Raw genomic sequence first — 23,231 nt, forward strand, 5'->3', positions numbered from 1 at the left:
GGTTCTTCATTTAATTGTCGATTTAGAAACGAATCGTAGATTATAAAACGATTAGAGTGTGTAGTACAAATAACGTTTATCGACATACCTGCGGTATGACTGCGGAGCAACAGGCCAGCTGCGGCGAGACCTCAACACAAGCGCGACACGCGGCATCGAGCCCTGCGTGTTGCCCATCTGCGGCGCCGATGTCCGCTTGCGGCTCCATCCGCGGCGTCCGCTGTTCGCACCCCATAAGTGAGATGTCCCATGTTCTGAACAACAATTACCATTAGATTAGTTGACCCGATGAACTTTGTACCACAGTTAATCAACAAATATGAAAAATTGTCATTATTCTCATGATTGCAAGTTTTTTTAATCAAAAGCTGCTTCGTCGTTAAGCAAATTTGTAATTCTGAGATCGCTTCACACTTAGTGTCTAAAAATTTAAATTCTTGTTTTATTCTGTTTCTTTATTTCTATTTATTTTTATGGACAAAAAAAGAATCGTACAAATTTGTCAATCAGTCGGGAAAAAGCTGTACGAAACAAACTTTCGATCGCATTGGAAATATGAAACACCATGTTATTGGAGTGCTGCGTCCGAAGCGAATTTCATACGAAAAAATGTGTTTGTTTTATCTTATATTTCACTCCATCCGTTACCCGGAATGGCATGCACGTTCACAAATGACATCAATCCATTGAGGTTTTTTGTACAACTCTATCAGATTGCGTATGCTGTTGTAAATCAAATATTTTTTTTTTTTAATATAAACAGTTCAATCATATTCTTTATATTTAAATATTTATTAATACTAATGTAAAATTATGTATACAAATAAAATAACTCTATTATTACATGAAGTATCGTAGACCTGCAAATTAATTGGGAAAATTAGTCCCGATTGAGTCATGAACGATGTCAATTAATTAATAGGTACTGTATATGTACATTACAATTTGTATTAAGCCTACAATAGAATATATAATGTTTTTACTTATTTTTGGTAAAGCAGATTAAATTTTTTTTTTCAAAAATAATTAAACTCGATATACAATTTTCAGATTCAAATTGATGTACTCAATATCGTAAGGAGTAACCTTCGGCCGCACAAACCGCTATGATCGAATTAAACTTATTTCATTTGCCGAACATATTACATGTAAGTACGCAACGAAAAGTATATTAATCTTATCATCGACTTTCTCATGAATAGCTCGAGGTCAAGGGCTTACAGATTCGAGCTTTACAATTAATTATGGCCACATAATAAATGTACATTAATCTCATATAAAAAAATCTCGCTATTTGATCCAATTAGATATACAGGTAATGTCTGGTCTTTCCTTAACACGACTTGATTTCAGTTGTAGTTTATCGTTTCTAAAAGTTTATAATACTTAATGGTGAAATTCTAAAACTAATTAAATATTTACTTGTGCCACAAATAGTAGCATAATTTACAAATTTATTGTACAGAACTTAATATCAACCGAACCAAGACACTTACACATTTTATTAAACATAATAAACCCTAAGTTAAGTATGTGTCATAAAGCATAACGCCTTACTCCTATTAAAGGCTCAATGATGTGAAAAATGACGGCATTTGCGGCATATTGATCCGCACGCCGAGCAATTGCCTTTTAACATGCAAATTAAGGTAGCCATGATTCTACAAAAACTAACTGCATGTACTTAAAAAAGAGAAGAAAAACATTTGAGTTTACTAGGCAGCATTAAACGCTAGTGTATTGAGTACTTACGCATATAGAGATGTGATGATGGATGAGGTCCCTGCTCCGAGCATGCTCGCCTGCCGCGCGCACTAACAAGTACATCGCGCCGAGGACGTTCAGGCAGCACTTCCACTGTTAACTCCTCCTCACAAACCACGATGTCGCCGCCACCCTCGTCACGATCTTCCTCCACTACACAGGTCGACATCACGACCGCTCTATCCTCCAAAATGTCAACAAATTGCACAATACACTTTTATCCGAACAATACTTCGTCACAATTTACGAATCAATGGTTCCGTTGTGCGTTGTTTGCTCAAAGTTCTACACTATCCTGCAGTCCATTAACGCCCGCAAACGCTTAAATTAGTTTACCGGGCAAACTTTCAGAGTCTAACAAAACATGGTGCGTTTAGGCGTAAATTTCGTTCGATGGTGATTTCCGTGAGAATCTGTAACAAGGAAATTGTTAAATTCTTAGGTGGAAAAATCTCGACTCTATCCAGCACTTTACTATCTAATATACAATTGTTACAACGTAGAAAACAAAAACTTAAGGAGATATCCTTAGATTCCAAAATCTTGAATTTAACAATGGGTTCAACCATTAAAACTTTAAGAATATGGTACAGCAGAAAGAAGGTCTATGAGAACACGAAATATGATTTTCAATTTTATCTATTCTATAGAACACCTCAATGATAAGATGTAAAGTAATACAGTATTGACTGATTAAATGCTGTGAACCAATTGCATATATTACTTACATAAGATAAAAATAACTGGTATAAAATAAGCCTCGTGACAAAAGTACTGTATACATGTTTTAAAGATGTCAAAGGACACTATATTGTTGCACAAAACTGATTTTACGATAACATAAATCTAAAGAACGACATATCACGTAGAATACATTGTTGACAATCATAGTAATCATACTAATATTAATAATGCGAAAGTTTGGATTGATGGATGGATGTTTGTTAGAGTTTGTAGCCTAAAAGTTTGAAACGGATTTCAATGAAATTTGGCACAGTTGTAGAGCATAGTCTGGTACAACACATAGGCTACTTACATTTGATTTTTTTTTAATTCCGTGCGGACGAACGGAGTCACGGGCAAAAGTTAGTTATTAATAATTATTTGCCAATAGAGCTATCATCTAGAGAAAGGGTTCATTTCTTTTATAAATTATGATGTTTACTAGTTTTATCCAAGCAATCTAACATAATACTCAATTAAATTTTGTTAAACTATCCTTCAGGGCACAAGACCAATAAAAACTCTAGTGCAGTCATAGACGTATGTATGTCTACTCAATAAATTACTACCGTATGAACTATAACTGTTATATTACAAATGTTCCATATATACATAAGAATAAATTTCGCACCTGAACCGGGACACAATATTGATCGAACCGAAAACACTGAAGTGAAACGTTATTAGTTTAATAAAATGAAGGCAGGGAACATACGCCTTCATTTGACAATATAAAAACATAAGCTATTGCTATTTCTGACACTGATAGTTTCAGTTTGTAATGTTTCTTGATTTTCATTAAAACTATAAACTTCTAGGAAACATTTATAGCACATTATATACCACATGACTATAAAATTAACAAAAGCACTCTTGTTACTTAAGATATTTTAACCTGACATAAATGTTAAATTTTACTGTCCTAAAATAGCGATTTAGTTTTAGGAATATATTCGTGAGCTGCAGGTGGATTGCAGGTTAACGGCATCAGAGGGCAGCGACCTAAGCATAGCCGCCACGCGAGCCGCTCAAGCCGCCACGCGCTCGATAACTCGACCCCATTTTCCCCAAGACTCGAGACATGTTTCCCCATTTTCAATTCTGTTTCCGGATTAAAAAAGAAACAAATGTGAAAGTACAATTGAAATTTCAATAGTCAATTGTTAAGCTTGCAACCATATATTTTTTTAATTTAACGTTCCACAAAAATACAGTTAAAAGAAAAGAAAATAGACTTAATTTTAAACCACGATGTTGTTTACAAAAACATTGTATAATTTGGGACTCCATTTTCAATGACGTTAATGTAACATACAGAGTTAAAACTAACTAGGCGTGAAATATTTCATTAATTTTCCGATAATATGTGATAATTTTCCAGGTAGTAACATATTAAATAAAATTGTTATGTATTTGGTATTCAAAATTATGAAAGTAATATAACCTCATTAAACTATTTTTCTAAAGATTTCGCAAATGCAAGTCTAAATATCGAAATAAGTTCATAATGTACAAGAGACATTTAACAAACACATGGAATATCAATCATTTCTCTAAAAAGAAACATGTACTATTAAACGGCTAAAAGGATTTCGATGAAATTTGGTATAGATTTAGAGGATAGTGTCGAAGAACAAATGGTACACTCACTTTTTTTTTTAATTTCACGCGGTCGGAGTCGCGGGCGTAAGCTAATATCAACGTAAGTCAAATTAAGAGCACATGGCTCTATATTCATAATGTTAAACCTGTAAATGTTATTTTATTTTAAACATCCCAAACAAGAGTGAATCGAGCTCATTTAAAACAAACTATTTTCACTTTGGCATCATTGTTTAGTCCAAAAATATAAAAGGCGTTTATATAAATGTTTGTAAATGCAAGCTTTGTTGCGTGGAATTAAAAAAACAGTATTTTATTAATTAGTATGTGAATAGCAAAACATATCTATCCTTTGGAAACCGTTTCACTCGAAACAACATGTTACAAAGGATCTATAACGGTATTACAACGCGTATACACCCGTATTACAACCATGAACTACGAGTATAAGGCATTTTACTTCATTTTACTTCACTAGCGATTAATGATATCGATATTTTATGAAGGTAGAGATCAAAGTTTTAAAGAAAAAGTGGCTTTAAATCAGCAGAAAAATGTTATTTTTCTAAAGCAGGCCTTGAAAGACTAAAAATGTAGGATGTTAACATAAGATCCGCGAGTAAAGTGTACCGGAATGTGATCGCAAGAACGGAAAATACAATTATTTTCACAATACAACCACGACCATTGGGTCGTACCTAGAGAAAATTATGGTAACCTTAAAGATTATTGGCTTCTTATAAATTTGTATGCTTAATTATTTAGAAATGCGGTGCGAGTGTGTTGTATAACATAAATAGAATAAATATTAGATAACATACATAATTGTAATCATGTTTGTTCAAATTAAATTAAATCAATACTTCTTTGTAGTTAAATAAATTTTCAAAGCTTAATAAAATTTATGATCGCGATTTCCATGTGTATTTTGTTAGTCTAACGTAGAAGAGTACTACACATTTTCATAATGTAATTTAAAACCAATTTGTTCTGTGCCGGCCTTTATTAACTCGAGCACATGAAATAATTAAAACATAGCCCCACTTACCACGCTAATTAAGCAACAGTAATATTTGTAAAGTTATTTCTACGGTAAACGATAGTTGCTTTTTTGTTTTGTTTAGTAATAAAACTTAGTTACTTTATTGCAAGCACTTGTTTTGGTGTTGATAAAAAATACAATATTTAAGTCAATTTAGCCAATAGCCTAATAGTTTGGGGTACAGACTACCGATCTTGCGGTCGAGGGTTCGATTCCCGCCCTTCAACTATTGTCGTTAACTATATCCTAGGGTAAGCCTAGAGCTTAGTTGGAGTGGTTAAAGGAAATATTATAAATTAACAAAAATCTACTGAAATAATGAAAAAATACTAAAATGTATTTAAAAGAAGGTTATTTTTTAAAGTAGTAAATGGGGAATCCAACAGAATCTTAAAGTTTCGTCAATACAAAACATTGTCAAAAATTAACCTAAATGATCTGTTATCTAGAGTTTCCCGTAGTACCTTTGTCGCTTATTATAACTTAATTCCAACGCAATACATAAACGTAACTATGTATCCAAAAGACATTGTATTAATAATTTCACAACCCTCTTTAGGTTTAATATAAATGCTAATAGATTATGCTTTGCCTTCACCTCGTTACCTTTAGATATTACAAACAAAGACAGAGTAAGGCGCAATGTAATTTGCTTAAATTATACGCCATAAGCCCCTTCGTTACAAAAGCCTAAATTTTTGCTGTCGTCATCGCAATCAAAGGGAAAGAGTTATGCTAAGAAATTTAATAATAAATTTAGTAACATTAAATTTAAATTAACTATTGTATCTTATAGCTGTAGATCGTATATTTTGTTTACAAGAAATGTTAACACCAAATTGTCATTGTTTCCAACAATTATAATACAACCATTGACTCCTAATGTTTGTCACGTATTTTATGCATTTAATTAAATGCTATCAAAATCTTGATGGTTCTCAGAAATCATAAAACTTAAAAACTTTAACACCTTGTACGCAAAGGGAAATGTACTAGACAGTACAGAAGTTTTGCACTTATTATAAATTCATAGAGGAAAACAAAATAATAGAAATAAAAATTCTTTCATTTGTTTACTTCACGTGCATAAATATTTTATTAAGCATCTGATAGGCTTTCATTTGTTTCTCTCAAATAGCAAAATACTATTAATTCCTGCTTTTAGGTAACATCCCACTTTTAATTTTAACTTTAAAAATAAACAGACATTGGAAAAGGTAGCTTATTAAACTCAACATCTTCCAATACCCATCTGGATTAAAATTGTATATATATGAGCACTTAAGATTCAAGTAGTCCGTACTTAGCATTCTAATATTTTTGGCATTTCGCCCAATATTAAGAAATGTGCTAAGAGTGTAAGAAAATGCTCTTTCAATACGCACTCTTAGAATGATATTTAATAATAACAATTACGAATATAAAAGTTATTAAAATAAGATTCTAAATTTCTTTATCATACTTCTTATTAATATTATAAATGCGAAAGTTTAGATAGATGGATGGATGGATGAATGGTTGTTTGTTAGAGTTTATAGCCTAAACGGCTAAACGGATTTCCATGAAATTTGGCATAGACGTAGAAGATAGTCTAAAAGAACACATAGGCTACTTAATTTTGTTTCTTTTTATTCCACCATCTTTAGAAAAGTGGGTATAAGGAAGTTTATATTAAAAAAGTTAAATGGTAAGCAAGGAAGAAAGAATTAATAAATGTGTCTTCATACGCAAGTTTTTCAATCAACGGAGGATTGGACCGAATGAGCTGTCAATATTATCGTTATTGCTTATGTTAACCGGAGCGTCCAAAATGTTTGTTTTAATATAAATATGAAACATAAATATAAAGTTAAAGTAATATTCACAAGCTATTTAGTTACAATATTTTTAAAGTCAACATTTATCAAAGCACAGTACATATTATTTTGAAAAACAATTTTTAAACAACTACATTAAGATATTTAAAAAAAACTTTCTACGATTGGGTTTTAAAACCTTCCAATAATACGATGCAGTGTACAATAAATGAACATATGTTCTTACCTATGCCACGCATAATTATGCGCCGTCAATAATTGTCTTTTAATTTCAAATGAAAGGATTAAGTGAAGCCGCTATCGTATCCAGACGTGACAAGCCAATAAGCGTTCAGTCACGCACGGACATACTCCATATGAAGTTGAAATAGTGCGGATTCAAAGAATATTCACATATATGAAAGGGCTTTTGGACACATGTTGTGCCTTGTAATTCCATAGCAAAATCTTTAGTTAATCTTTACAATAGCGTGTATAAAAAAATCCAATTACTACCAAAAACTGTTTACTAAAAATTTAATTCAGCGCAGCGATGAAATATTCAAGTAATTATGTTCAAATTTTATTCAATTTTCGCGTTTCATTAGCGCACGGCACTCGCTGGACTCCACTCGGTATGCTGAGCTACCAAATTTAATTATGAAGATGATTTATTTATATAGGTCTAACCTTATTCACAACTGTCAACTACGGTTAAGATGCCGAGTAAGTTTGTGTTTGTTTAGGAATTTGATTTGAATAACGATTAAATTTAAAGCAGTTGTGCAAGAAATATATTGACAACTTCGTAACCCATGGGTCTGAGTAACCACCTTTAACATCTCCATTATTTCATAAGCACAGTTTGCCGCTGATTCTACAATAAATATGATATTTGTTTTACGCAATTTGAAATTCCTATATCTACTTCTATCTATCTTTTTTTACTAAGGTAGAAATCTAAATTCTTGGTTCAAATATAGTTTCGGAGTCTCAAATTGATTTTTGAATAAATCCTTCATTTTGGTACATTTTTAAATTGAAACGTTTACTAGATATCTTAAATTTCAGAGAAACAAGCAGGCGTAATTCCCCTTATTGAATGCGAAGCAAAGTTAATTTATTTCAAAAGGCATATTACAAACCACAAATCCTAACTCAGCTTACAAAGATTCTATGTTCATCGTAATACTTAATAATAGAATTTACGTTTTATTTTAACCACATCCATGAATACACAGTACGTTCTAGTTTTCATTATACCTGATTAAAATACATATTTATTTTATTATATTTGGAATTCCACTATATCTTAATCTTTTATAGAAAAATTAATTAATTTTTTTTTTCAATGGAACTTATATTTTTTCGTTAATATTTCCAAATATCCTGTGTAGCAAACACAATACAATATCTGTGCATAACGACGTAAAATGACTAATGCATATTGTAACGGTTCGTTACGTTTGACAGTCAATCTGTTGCTTCGTCGAGTGTAATGAGAATTGGCAGCTTGATAGACAGGGTCGCCTCACAACCACATCATTATTCTAAAGTCCATTTGACTTGATAGCTGAATAATGCAAATGAACATATCAAATAGTACATTTGAATAAATCTCTATCGATACAGCTACTTTAGCTAAATAACTGCTTTATCGCTCTTTCAATAATCTTTTCAACATGCATATACCCAAGTATATCTTTTATTTTATTCAGCTTCCGATTCATACAAGCTTTAAAAGTCATAGTTGACATGCAAGAACACCTTTGAGCATTAGAAAATCCATTTAGAGAATCGTGTCACACCGGCTAAAAGCGGGCTTAAGAGAATCCATCAATCCATTTAGTCCTGCAATGGATAAAACTAATGGGACATATCTAACTACAATAGTAACTTAGTTTCACTAGAGTTGAACATTTAAGTTATATATGGGATGTAACTCGCGACTAACAAGTAAATCTCTTAATAAACGAAAATATTTTTAATTGAATATCGCGTTATCGGATGGGACATTTAATTAAAATTGTATGAAGATTTCAACTATAGATAGGTCAGAGTTACCCGCAACGAAATTGATCTGCATTTTAATATAGAGTCATATTTAATTTGTAAACCGAATTTATCATTGTCTGTCTCTTGCCTATTTCCAACATTTAAGTAGGGTTGGCACAAATCATTTCCTCCTTTTGTGCCATAATATCAGTTTTCTCAATAATTACTACTATTTTGCTTATCTTTTACGTAAATTTCCTTCATCTTTTCTCACCAACATATCCCTCTAAGTACGTATCTAATACTGTTCTTATCCTGGCTGAAAAACATCATATTGTAACTAATTCATTTTTCAATTCGACCGGTTATGCGTTATGTGAATTATGCGATTTAAAATATTCTAGTAAGTTCTGAATGCCACATTCTCACAGGCAGACACAATTGTTCGCCTTTTCATATTCATATTCTGGTCTAACGTATTCAATCCGTATTCAATGTTCGTAAAGCCCGCCGTGCGTGTAATGCATTTGTGCAGTAACTCGGTATAAAAGTTTCAAATTACGTACAGCGAGCTCTTGCCCAGATTTACAAATAAAAATAGATGTTAAATTTAATTAATGATTGTAACAAAAAAATTCATTATTCATTAGGCATTCCGTTTATGGATTTTGAGGTAAATTAGAGACAAGTTGAATTAAGTGTACCCGTGTCTAGCGAACAAGCATGGGTCATATAACCCACGTCATATATCAACGTTAGGAAATGAGAATTCGGTATTTCTCTACTAACCTATATGTGTATATTCAAACCTGTCTTATATTTAATAAAGACATAAATTTAGTCATAAATGTCTATTGAAACGCTTTCTAAACACAGATCTTTGTTAAAAATATCCGTATTTTAACTACCTCTATCATTATTTGTATGGAAGAGCTGGAAACGTAGAAGAACTTTTAAATGGAAGAACGTTGTTAAATATTTTTTTATTTATTCACTTTAGAATGGTACTTACTTAGTATTTTGAACAATTCCTGTATCAGCAAAATGTAATATTTAACAATAAAGAAATGGATATAAAACACTAGGAAATCCTATTGTGTGAATGCTTTGTTCAACACGCATTCGCATTGTGACCGCGGAAAACAAATGGTTTAGCTTGAGACGGATTGACGCCGTCGCAGTCCTGAATCGAACTCCATTTACTTACGGATATTACTACGTGTCATTGATTTACGTTAACATTAAATTGATACCTAGATCGCTATTTATTTATGTAATTAATAATTTATATCGGTCTGTGGATCAATTTATTTAATAAATATTAACATAATGTAATTTTGTGCTCTGATTATATTGTATTTAAATATTCCGGTGACCATGATACAGGCCTACATTGCCTAGTGTGGCCATCACCAGATTAACTAGAATAACTTAAGATAACAACTATTTTTTAATTTCCTGTTATGTATAATTTTAAGTTATTGTCAAAGTTATTTATTTTGTACAATCTTTTTGGTTTAATAGATATTTTTTCATTTTTCAATTAGAGAACTTAAAAAGAGTTTGCAAAAAAATCGAACAAAATCACTATTTATTTTCTCTATTCGTTATTCCAACTTTCAAAGCATTTTCCTCGATACTTTCAATTGTTTTAGACCTTAAACATCCTTATTGCTATCGTTAAAAACGTAATGCTTATATGATAAATTAAGCCCATATAAATGGAATCACAAATTCTAAACATTCCATAAGATGTGCGCCCAATCTGTATTATAATGGAATCAGAATGCAAATCCATTTATATTTGGAGCGTATGCAAGACGAGATTACTAACCGACATGATCTTGGTATTAGCAAGATCCCGCCTGCATGATTTGAATTTTAAACAATACTTAGGATATTATAACACTACTATTAACCGATATGATACCAATATTATTGCTGTTCAAGAAGGCTAAGAAATATCGTGTTATGTTTGGTGTCAGATAATCTTAAATAAAATATGGACAGTGGATAAAAAGGTTTAGCTCCAAGACAGCTTATTATTTTTTATGTCGCTGATACGATTGGGATGATTTGGGGATTTCATGAGAATTTCCGATCAATGTATTGTTACAACAATCTACCTATGTTCAAATATTCATTGTTTGCTACAATCATATGACACCTATTGTAATGATCCCTGTATACATTGAATGTAAAAAAATATACAGTTTGTATCTATTTTCTATTTACATACGTATGATCGTCAAAGTGTAAAACGAGTTGGTAAAACATACTGTTATAACTTTTTCGTACACGAGACTTCAATAAGTTGTTACTTGAAAGTTTCATAAATACATACTTAGTTAAGTGAATCTTAAATTACACTTCTTTCCAACTTCCTACTAAGTACTTTATCTGTTCGGAGTTAGTTTATTTATTCGATTTGAGGGAAATTACTTTTAGAATTTCCTGTTTTTTTTTTACCTTTATCAAGTTACCAGCGATGTTGGAAGGATTAAAGTTTGTAATAGGTAAATATCACTGTTATATTTAAAGTGCAGATAATTATTTTAACTATTGCTTTTTCCAACCAAGCATGTAATTTGTTTATTTATTGAAATACAAAATCCAGAAACTTCAGCGTTGTTCTATGAGGTAAGTACATAGTTAATGACAATTTATTGTAATCTGGGTACGGGTGAGGCATCTATTAGCTCCACCTAAGGCAGTGGCGCCCTCGCTTATCCCACAATCTCTGATTATATTGTGATAAATGTGCTTCGAAACAACACAGACAATGGACTTCCATTAGGATGTGTCATTATTCGCTTTTAAACACACATGTTAATTTACTCAGATTCATAAAATTGACCATAGATTACGTAACACGTAAAAACTTTGCATAAATACTTAACTTATTGTAAATGATAAAACGTTCTCAGAATTATTAGTTTTTACCTTAAAACTTTTTAATTTATACGCCAAGTATTGGTAAAAATCTTTTACATGATGTTTACAAGATGATCCTTTTTGTCGGGCTATGAATTTAATCGGTAAAGTGGGAAACTCTTCAGAATCACACGTTTAATGTATACTGTTACTCATAGCACTATTATATCATGACATCCAAATATATTAAATATAGTAGACGGGAAGTCAGTCACATAATCATTAAGCTGATATTGCCTTTTGTAGAATAAATTACTCTAATCACATGTAATAATGATTTGATACCAAAATAAACGTTAAACAAAGATTTCATTGTGTCTTCGTTTAACTTAACGAAATTTAACCTTACTAAATTATCTTTTTGAAATTCATTGTGTAATTTAGGTCTGTAATTAAGACTCGAAAATTCTGTCGTCGAATTTTAGTCTTTGAATATGCTGCGTTGTTAATGATAATGCGTTAATTGCGGGTTACGTGTAAGTTAATCACTTAAACGAAACATACCGTATAAATATTAATTACTTATCTAATTAAATTTAATAATTCGACGCATACATTTTAGACAGTAATCCAAACTATTGGCAAGAGTATAAAAATATATATTAATACTGGCTGTTGCTCGCGACTTTCTCCCGCGTAATATTAGAAAATAATAAAAAAATGTAGCCTATGTTACTGACTGATAGCGTAGCTTTCTAATGGTGAAAGAATTTTTGAAATCGGCAAAGTAGTTTTTGAGTTATTTGAAGACATGATAAAAATCTTTTCTGTTTACTTAATTCTAGAGTTATATATTTTTATGATTTTAGGAACTTTTGATTACCAAAGTGGTCAAGTAGGACTTTCTTAGCACTACATGAGCTCCCGAGGAAAAACAATTTTGGAGACTGCTCTATATAAATTCTAAAATTCGAGAAAATGGTAAAATACCGTAACGAATCCAAAAGACTCCAAAAGCCTTCGTTTATTCCTCAAGGTTAGATGCTTGTTTATATTAAAAAAGAGGTTAGTTGTAAATAATAATACAATAATGTAATAAAGTATGCTAACACAATAATGATATCGTTATAGAACTGAGAGTTACTCTATTTGTCTACGATAAATGGGTTCTATTTATCTTTGTAATCTGTTGAAGGTGATAACACTCACTGTTTACTTCTTCTTAAATTACCTTTATGTAGGTAAGTAGTTTAGAACACGATATATCGTGTGTAAAAAAGAACAGTAATTGAACACGATCACGTTTTTAATTAAACCGGAAATCGACTGCAACCTTTATGTATCCGTAATAAATTTTTACGACCGTATTCCGTTTATCAAATAACTCAAATGTGTTAAAAATTTACTGCAAACCAAATTCCTATTAAGCTAAATCTATTGTACAGGATGTCACACACTATTACTTATTTATAGACGTCTCGTTATCTCTAAAGTTTTAACACGAGTACACGCCACCAAAGCAATTAGCATAAAAAAGGTCAGGAAAAGGAAGACCGTCTGAAGCATTAAGCGTTAATGACCTACAGACATTTTTAATTAATAAAACATGGTGCGGAATCACTTAAGTATTATCTTATGAAAAAACTATTATAAAAATATGTATAAATTCATAATTTTTTCTAACAATACTACATAATCAGTCCCTTAGTGGAGACTGCATTTACTGAATCTGCACTATGGGATTACTAAAGCAACCAATACTAAGTAAGGCATTGAAACCATTTTCTTTTGCAGTTGTTGCGCATAATTTGCATAAAAAGTGGGCAGTTTGAGCTGGCTCGCTGCGAGAATATGCAAATATTGTGGCTGTGCGAACACCTGGGTTGTCCTCGTATTAAGTCATAACTAAGCGAGTTTATTCCTCAATTTATTTTAATACAAATGTTTGCAAGCTTTAAACTCTTATTGTATTTTACTTACAAAGATAAATTTTAAACTCCCATTATGACTTAGATGTATGTAATCTATATACGAATGTTGCAACTATTATAGATCACATTTTGATATTCAGACTAGAATGTTCCAAAGGATTACGATTGTTGGTTCAATTAACATAATTACTAATTGAACATTGTATGTACTCTCAGCAATACGCAGTAGCAGCTCTTTAAATTAATGCTTTATTCGATTTTATTACTTTCATACGCTGAAATAAGAGGATTACGGGTTTACACTTTGTTCATTACAAAAGAAATGAAAGCTTATTTTTAATTTCGTTGTAAATTAATTTTGAAATTTCTCAAATGCTGAAACTCTAATAAACTTTACCACGATGTTGTCACTGACAGACAATGTCAGTTTATTGCCGTCGACGATGCAACGTGCAGCATTTACAGCTCATTTCCGGGTGTCACTTTGAAGGAGTTTATCTTTTTAATTATTAAGAATACTAGGAAAATTTTAACACATTTAACTGTATACATTTATCTAATAGTAGGTGACTAACGTGTATAGACTGCCCGTTACACATACTTTTGTATTAGTTCAGTAATACTCGAAAATACAAAAATAATGTTGAAAAAACTCGCGGGAGCAGTATAAGAATCATACTTATCTATTATGTTTAAGCACTGAGTGCGATTCGCATATCAGTTAATAATATTAATTACTAAAGTTTGGAGCGAACCCTGCTTGCCAAACGTGCCATATTGCAGCTTGCCATGTTTTGAAAAGTAAGCACTAACGAATATGTGGCCTTATATTTTAGCAAAGTCATCAGCTAAAGATATTGAACCGTATTCCATTTTACCTAACAACCCATAGACATATTATCTATATTTAGTAACAAATATGAAGAGGAATAAAGTTATTTGTTTAAAAGATGACGACAAAATAGATAACTTATTATTGACGACATAATAGGAAGCTGGCACGAAAGAAAAAAAAACGAACGAAGAAGGCCGATCTCCTGTCTAATTAACGAAATTCACACGATAATATTACTTACAGCGATAATATAATCATAGGAAATAATTTTTCTCTATGCTGTGTCTGTACATATAATATATGGGGAGACAATTCATTCCAAGGTTCTAAATCCCGAGTGAAAATTAGGATACGATGTTTTAGGAAGATTACAAATTGTAGTGTTTTACGAAATCGCATCTACATTAATGAACCATAAAGAGAGGATACAATAGAGAATATAGAACAGTTTAAACACAGCATATACTTACTTTATATCTATTTAATTCTCAGTGGTTTTAAAAAATTTTAACTCGATACTTTTATGTTAATTTAATAAGATAACGCTACATAAATTAACTATAAAATAATTTGCAAAATAAGGAACAATAAATTATATTCTTAATAATACTTACCATAAAGCTAGAATATATATCACTTACAGAATAACATACAATAAAAAAAAATCCGAAACCAATGTCACTTTTGTTATCACTAGTACTGTGCTACGAATAACTTCGTAGCTTGTAGAAGCGGAGTGCTACGACACGGCCACTCGACGAGCATGCGGAGCGCGACTGCTCAAATTTACCAAAACCAAAACCTTGTTCATGCTACACACACGTCTACAGCTAGCGTCTTTGTAAACACGTTGTATCACGCGATCTTTAAATAATGCTACATAACGAACTCTACACTTTAAAATTCATAACCCTTCACATTTTAAACTAAATAACATGCTGCCAAAAATTCGTATTTTTAACTTAAAAGGTTGTTATAATAAAAAAAATGTCAACAAACAATATTAACTCGTCATGTATCGAAATAATAATAAGTAACAAGTGAAGTGAAATAACTTAACATTGAAAAAAAGATAGGTAAATCACCTTTGACGAAATTTCATGATGAAAAGTATTTGTTATTTTTTTTTACTTTGTAGTTTGCATAGTTTTAAAAAATCAGAACAAGAAAACTTGGCAAACATCCAACCTATTAATATTGAGGCGACATTGAGGCTGTATCAAGACTAGCATACACTCAAGACGTTAATATGTGTCTTGTTATTTTATAGTCTTTTCGTTCTTAGAGTTTGAACTTAAATTATGGTATGAAACACCACATGACACCGATACGCAAAAATATATAAGCTCTCCTTACATTGCGACGTCAAGTAAATGTCGTGTATTTCAATACAAATAAAAAAAGGTATTCGTAAGTCAATATTCTCTATAAATATAACAAATGTGCGTAGTGAGTTTCCTTGCTATTACCAAAAAAAATTCCTAGCAATAAATTTCTGAGGAAATATAATGGAACAATGTTGAAATCTCCGTAAAGAAATGTTACGGCTATGTCATAACAAACAATTTACCGAAGGCAGAGGGACTACATCTTATCCGACTGACGGAATACAGAAACGAACGAAAATGTTTATTTCTCAGTTTACGAAATGTTTTATTTATTATCCAAACCAGGATTAAACGATTTTATTGACAGTGGTTTATTAGTAAAAATACAAATTAATTTATGTATATTTTTGTTATTATTTGGTGAAACTCTTTCACGTACAAGTAGATAGTCGATTACTATACTGTATGTTGTACTTCCCCATGCTCTGTTTCCATGTTATTAAGTTTAACCTATTATTTTTTTAATATGTACTTGAAAGACAAAAAGGATACACAATTCAATAGGATCTATAAAAATTCTGCATTTTATTTGAAAAGCAGATTTCAAGAGGTCGGTAACGAACCTCGCTCACTCTCAACAACACCATATTTAATGAGATGAATGATAAACTAAACCAACGCGACGTTTTATTTTAAGATTCATTATACAACCTCAGCTACAAATCGATTTATTGAATTTGAAAATTGTTTCACGATTTTTCCAATTTTGGAAATCCACATAGATATTTTAAGTCACCAAGTTAAGAATATTTAATCACCAATCAAAACAATTATTGTCATGGTAAAAAAACAAATTACCAATGAGGTAATTTGTTTTAAACATACAAAAAAAAAGACATAATACACATATTAATATAGATCATAGATATACGTCTCTTGGCATTTGGCACTACGCCAAACGATAGAATAATAATGCTTTCTGTTCTTTCCGAAGTAAATAAATGACGATTTGCCATCATGTCGCGCTAAGATTAGCACAGCCAATATAAATATTTTATACACACTGAAAACATTGATTAAACATTTTCGGAATTAGTTCGAACTTTCTAAGCAGATGGTACAAGTCTTAAATTCATGTGTTTTAATTATGAAATGCCAGGAAAATGTTATTATTCCAAATCTATAAAGATGTTTCAAAGTGTTATATTTGCATGAAGCACGCACGCACTGAAACGATCTCATGGATGCTCGCGGTGTAACATGTTACATTACACCGTATAACTTCAGTTAATGCCTTTGTATTGAATGTATTTTAAACATTAAAAGGTCAAGCTGAAAATATTTTCGTACAATATACGTCTATCTAAAATTATCCATTGAACTTATACCTGATTGAACGACCAAATAATGTTACACATCGTTCAAATTTAGAGCATTTTCTCGACCTACAAAAGATGAGTTGAAGACAAGTAACATAAAATATCTGTGAGCATTATGCAAATCAAGGGCGTGACATGTAAGCGTCGGCTGTCTCTACGTTGGCATTTGGTATACAGAGCTACTTAAAAAATAATGGTCTCACTTTCAAAAACATTTTTTTTTCAACCAAATATTCAATTTGTAAAACTTCACACAAAAACAAAAATAGCAACATCTGTTAATTAATGCGAGAATTATAACAAGAGACGGATAATAAATTAAATCAATTAACCTCAAATTATTAAAAGTTTTATTCCCAATATTTTAACACTCTAAAACTGTTGCACCATACAACATAGCCCCTTAACATTTTTGGTTCGCAAGTTAATAGAACAGAGGATCTTTCTTAAACACAAACTCTTTTTAGGAGCAGAGTATCTAGATAACAACGCTCAAAGCTCACGCGCTTAACAACCGCTTTACTGAGTTTTCACATTGCTATTCATTTATTCCAGCATCAAAGTAAATTGAAGTGGAGCAGAAGTGTTAATAGCGCGTTTTATTGAACATGATTTTCCATCTTTTATTTTCACAATTTCAGTTTCATTTCCAACAGCCAATTAAACAAATGATTTCATAAATAAGGATTATTGCATTTAAAATGTTAACTTACATTGTTAGCATTGTAGCTCATTCCTGACAATTTATTTTACGTTTGAGATTAAAAAGAAAGGGAAAACAAACATATTATAGGAATAGACAAACCAAAGCTAAATTAAGATCCTTTGAATTTATTGTTTGATATTAAAAAAAATTATAAAGACTTAGCAAGATCAAACAGCATATAGTAAGAACGCGAAAATTACGTAGAAAATTACGTAAAAATTAAGTAAAATGTACTAAGTATTTTATGTTCGCATTTTAAGTTAAAACCTTTTAAACGTCACACATCTTTTTGTGGTTATAGTCGTACATCATGCATAAACGAACTGAACTAACAGCTCGTTGCGAACTTTTTAATTTTTACTGGGACAATTTTTATGGTAGAAGTACTTGCAATTTGACAAGTCGTAACCTGTTTACGTACGCAATTCTATAAACCATTTGCGATACATATATTTTAACACATAATATTTTAAAAGTACATAATAATTTTTCAATTTAATTTGAGGTTTTCCATTTTGAGGCTAATTTTTATATTTATCTTATGTGTAATTCCTTTATAAAATAATTATATTAACCCATGATATAACCATCTCTTATATAAAACACCGTAGCGTAAGCAAGTTGACGCCCAGTTCTCGTCACTTATCGTAATATGATTAACACCATAAGCATAACGTTGTGGTTGGAGCCACTTCATCCTCGACTATCGTTTAGTGGCGCGACTTTACTAATATATTTGTACTTGAGATCAAAACACATTGTTTTAAGAGATTTTAAATTTAAAGTAAAAAGACAATGTTCTCTACATTGTCTCTACTTTATAAAAAAATACATAATATTGCAAATGCCAACATGACTGTTTTAATGTATAATAACAAGATAATATACCGCACAAAATGTAACCTTTATAATTTAACAGGCGATGACTTTAATTTTACAAAACCAGGAAAACGTTGAATCAAGAAAAGTAATAAGAAACTTCATAAAGTCTGACCACTTAATTCAACTTTTGTCCAGACTGTAGAACAACGTCATTGCATATTTCCCTTTGACTTTTATTTTCAGGAAACTCGCGGTGCCACTTGCTGAATAAGTAATACAGCTCTATGTAATTCATCCTATATTTACCTTACAAAAAATACTTTTTAAAAAAAAAACCTTCAAAAATTTTAGCATTACACTACACTTACATTTTTTTATAATGTTGATACACATACAGGCCAACTGCATAATACCAGATATTTTAAACACAAATTAACCACTTGAAGTGCTAAAAAAAAGAAATGAAACGTGTAGATAAGTTGTAAACAGTCTGTAACGATTGCCCGCAGCGAACTATGTCAATAATGTCGTAATTTCCTATCAACTTCTCCTAAAGAGTTCTTAACTAACAGTACCACATTTATATGACTAATATAAAACACTCCTATAAACAAAAAGAGGAACGATGTTAATGTTGAAATTCATAACCTTGAAGTAATCAAATCGGGCAATAAATATTTAGCAATAATTTAATAAGATACTGATATTAAATACCGGACTACGGGGTTATCGTAAACAGAAACGAAATCGATACAAGCAAAATTTGAAAATGTAATTGATATAGTAACAACTTAGGTACATCAAATATTTACATTAATTTCGTTTTATAATTGAAATTCGATCCAACCTCTTAGTTTGGATTTTTATATACCGTATGCATATACGAGTCATGAAATCAGATATATCGTACAATGATAAGTCGATTTTATATAATAATTACTACTTGATGAACCAAGATCGATGACTAAGAAGCAACATGCCACAATACTATGTAGACCGGATATTTGCGGCCACGCGAAGATGGCTATTGCAAATCATTTTGTTATTAAATACCACTAACTACGAAAATTTTATATGTATATGTGCGAGTTTTCCTAGTTTACGTAGTTTTATTTAAGAATATCACCAATCAACTCTATTCATTATTTATTAATTAATGAACATTTTACTAAAACACTCTGTATGTATGCAAGCAATATTCCATAGAGCGATGGAGTATGTAATGCTACAATATTTCTTCTCCTATTTTCGCTATGCGTAATACAATTTTGTTTTAATTACCATTTATTATAATTTATAGTTAAAAATAATTAAATACTGCACCTACCATTCGCGTAGTTTATATTTAAAATATTTCAGTTTTCACTACAACAAACCATCACTACCTCACAGCCACATTTGTTTATATTACATGAACGGAAATATAATTTTATAACATTCACATTTAGCAAAATATTTTAGTTTTAATACGTCCATTGAACATTTTCACACATTTAAGAGAAACGTTAAATTCACTGTATTACTTTTTCGAGCAACTATTTCGGAAATGAATACTTCGCAATTAAGTTTATAGCACAATATATTAAAATACTTATATAAACGTGTAACTTGGTCAACAGAAGAGAAGCGACTGACAGCTCAAAATTATGAAGACGGATAGACGGAAAACGCGCAACGTGCAAACCACACTGCATACATGAATACAGCTAACAAGTTAGTAAACATAGCCGAAACTTATATTAGCATGTCGCTTATCACGCGATCTCTGATTATATTGTGATAAAAACTCGTACTTTGGGACAATATGAATAGGATTCGATCATCAACATCTTAACAAGTGAGTATAAAAAAATTGACATCGAATCAGAATAAATCTTTACCCAAAAATTGGTTAAATGCATTGTTTATTAAATTATAAAAATGTCTTCCCTGATAAACAAAAGGAATCCCAAACGTTTTTTGTAGCAAAACTTAAAAGTCAAACAATTTCAAATACACGTCATATACAAAGTCATTGCGATCACGAAGAATTTCCTTCTACAGGAAATAGGTTCCGCGTCGCAATCGCTCAAAGAAATGCTGTGTGGTCCATTTCTTTGACCACTTCAAGTAAGAAACCCAATGAAACTAAGATTCACGATCCCTGTCCCACCAAATTGTAAATTATCTTATAACAATCCAACGTGTAAAATATGTGATGGAAACATAGGATTTTGGTACCTTATCTGACAGTGACGTCATTTTTAAGCTGTCTGAGCCTCTATCAGCCAGTGGTGGGACAGGCCCTTAACAATTAGTTATCTCAATTGACCAATCAACGTAACAAATGACATGACATGAATGACAAAATAGATAGATAATTAAAAATTATCTAACGTAAGGCTAGAACTACTACTACTACAGATTTAAAATATCAATTACAATGGGTGCAGAAAGTAAAACAAGTAGTGTGAACGTAACGTAATTGATGGTCTTATGACGATAATCTTTACGCTATGTAAGACCATCGATTCGATACTTTTATACACGATACAACCTATCTAAGGGCTGTCGTGGTCCACTAATGTAAATAAATACCAAGGACTAAAGACGACAAATACAAATGGAAAATATATACCGACTTAATAAACTTTTAATCCAATAAAATTAATTGCTGTCAACATCCACTCATCCCAATGACCTAAACACCGCTTAATGTCAAACCTTCATCATAAAACGAAAGTACTTGCATTATTAAAAAGCCCCAATTTTCACAACATTTTAACATTTCGAGGCAGAACTCTTATTCATTTAGGTGTAATACTTATCACATCTGGAGCGTACCGATGATAAGATTCGCTAGGGAGTAGTTAGAAACGGGTGATTAGACCACGCGAATCTTTGATTAAGCTATCGCACAGTTTAGTCGCGCTTTCATTCCTATGAACATACATGGAGGTGCGTACATTACTCGATTTATAGCTGTGCAATTAAACAGTTGAATGGGCTGCGAAACAATCGACAATCGTAAACAGTTGTGCGTTTCAAAGGTGTGCGCCCGCTCTTAAGATCACCACGTTTTGTAAAAAAAAATTGTACAAGATTGGAATTAAAAGGGTACGAAGTGATTTGGAATAGTTCGTCGGAACGGATATATGCGGCGCTTACCTTGGATATTTGCGTTGGAAGCCTTGGATAGTTGGATTGGCCATGGCGGAATTATGGTTCTGCGCTGCGGGTTGCTGATATTAGCACTTTGATCAGTATAACAGTTCACTTAGTCATTTTACACCAAACTCTCACTTCGAATAATAGCAACGAACTCTGCTTCAGAAGCTCCACATACGCATGTCAGCGTTCCACTCCAAGTTCAAATTCCGAACCATAACGTTCCAAAACACGAAGAAAGCGCAGAGGAGGTTAAATAGAAAAAGGGTCGAAGGAGGTCCATTACGATGAGAAAAACATTGATTTATGCGGTGATACAATATTATCTCTATGAACATTTACTTGATTTCAAAAATAAGTATATAATTAACTTCATCTTTGTTTTAGCGCCTATTATTAAACAATATATCTTTTAAATAGTTTAATAACAAGTTATCGGTCTAGTTGGATCATAAATGTCATATAAGTATTTAGTAAATTCAACTAACTAATAGGAATACATAAAAAATACTGAAAACAACAAAGATTCGACTTTATAATTGCATTTATACGAACTTAAAACTAATTATAACTTGTACTTTTAATATTAATATTTAATCAAGACATACATTTGTAATTTATGGTTAGAACGTTTAATTGTTTGATATAAATTCTCCTTTTCATATGATATAAATACATATAAAGAGATAGAAGAAAACATATTCGATTGTTATCTCGTTTCCCTTTACAAATAAAAATCTGTTTATCTAAAAACAATATTTCATACAAATTACTTCCAATAAAATGTGTCTAACAGGTAAAGTGGATTACATTCCCTCGAGAGAACCTTTCACTAAAGCGTATTAAGTATATTTTGGTGAAACAATCAAATTGTATGAAAGCTTTTAAAATCCGTGACTTGTAACGATATTTATTAATAAAAACTTAAAAATAAAATGACATATTCATTATTTAAATTATCTACTAAAGCAAACCCAAATAGCCGTTTTCTAAAATATGATTTACGAATACAAGAATAATATCGGTTTAAAAATTTAAACTGCCTTAAAGAAATTGGAAGGCAACTTAATGTCTACATCGATTGATTTATTTTATTTCTAAAGGAACTGAATAAAGTTTTTATTGGCTAAGAGTGCTACAGAGTAATGAGATTCCTTTCTGAACTTAAAAGCTTTTATTTCAAGCGAGCTGGCGAGTAGTAATATATGTATGGATGTTTGTTACCACATAGACCCCAACGGATCTGCATAAAATTTGCGAGTTTGTGACAGAGTTAGTAACCTATTA

General features: G+C 31.3%; 1 protein-coding gene across 3 annotated transcripts in view; it reads right to left on the reverse strand.

The window, feature by feature from the left end:
• Positions 1-20,225, reverse strand: part of LOC106105459 (cAMP-specific 3',5'-cyclic phosphodiesterase) — a 242,934-nt gene extending 222,709 nt beyond the window's left edge. For 2 of the 3 annotated variants that reach the window (XM_013285767.1, XM_013285765.1), the window contains exons 1-3: positions 15,177-15,330; positions 1,753-2,177; positions 89-254 (exon numbers count right to left, since the gene is read on the reverse strand). In XM_013285767.1, the coding sequence (XP_013141221.1) occupies positions 89-254; positions 1,753-1,933 (347 nt within the window). In that variant the 5' untranslated portion in view covers positions 1,934-2,177; positions 15,177-15,330. Of the gene's footprint in view, positions 1-88; positions 255-1,752; positions 2,178-15,176; positions 15,331-20,124 lie in introns of those variants that run through there. The other variant, XM_013285766.1, reaches the window with a different exon arrangement.
• Between the last annotated feature and the right edge of the window lie 3,006 nt (positions 20,226-23,231).

The sequence above is a fragment of the Papilio polytes genome, unplaced genomic scaffold (genome assembly GCF_000836215.1).
Source record: "Papilio polytes unplaced genomic scaffold, Ppol_1.0 DF822845.1, whole genome shotgun sequence".
In the NCBI taxonomy this organism is placed as follows: domain Eukaryota; kingdom Metazoa; phylum Arthropoda; class Insecta; order Lepidoptera; family Papilionidae; genus Papilio; species Papilio polytes.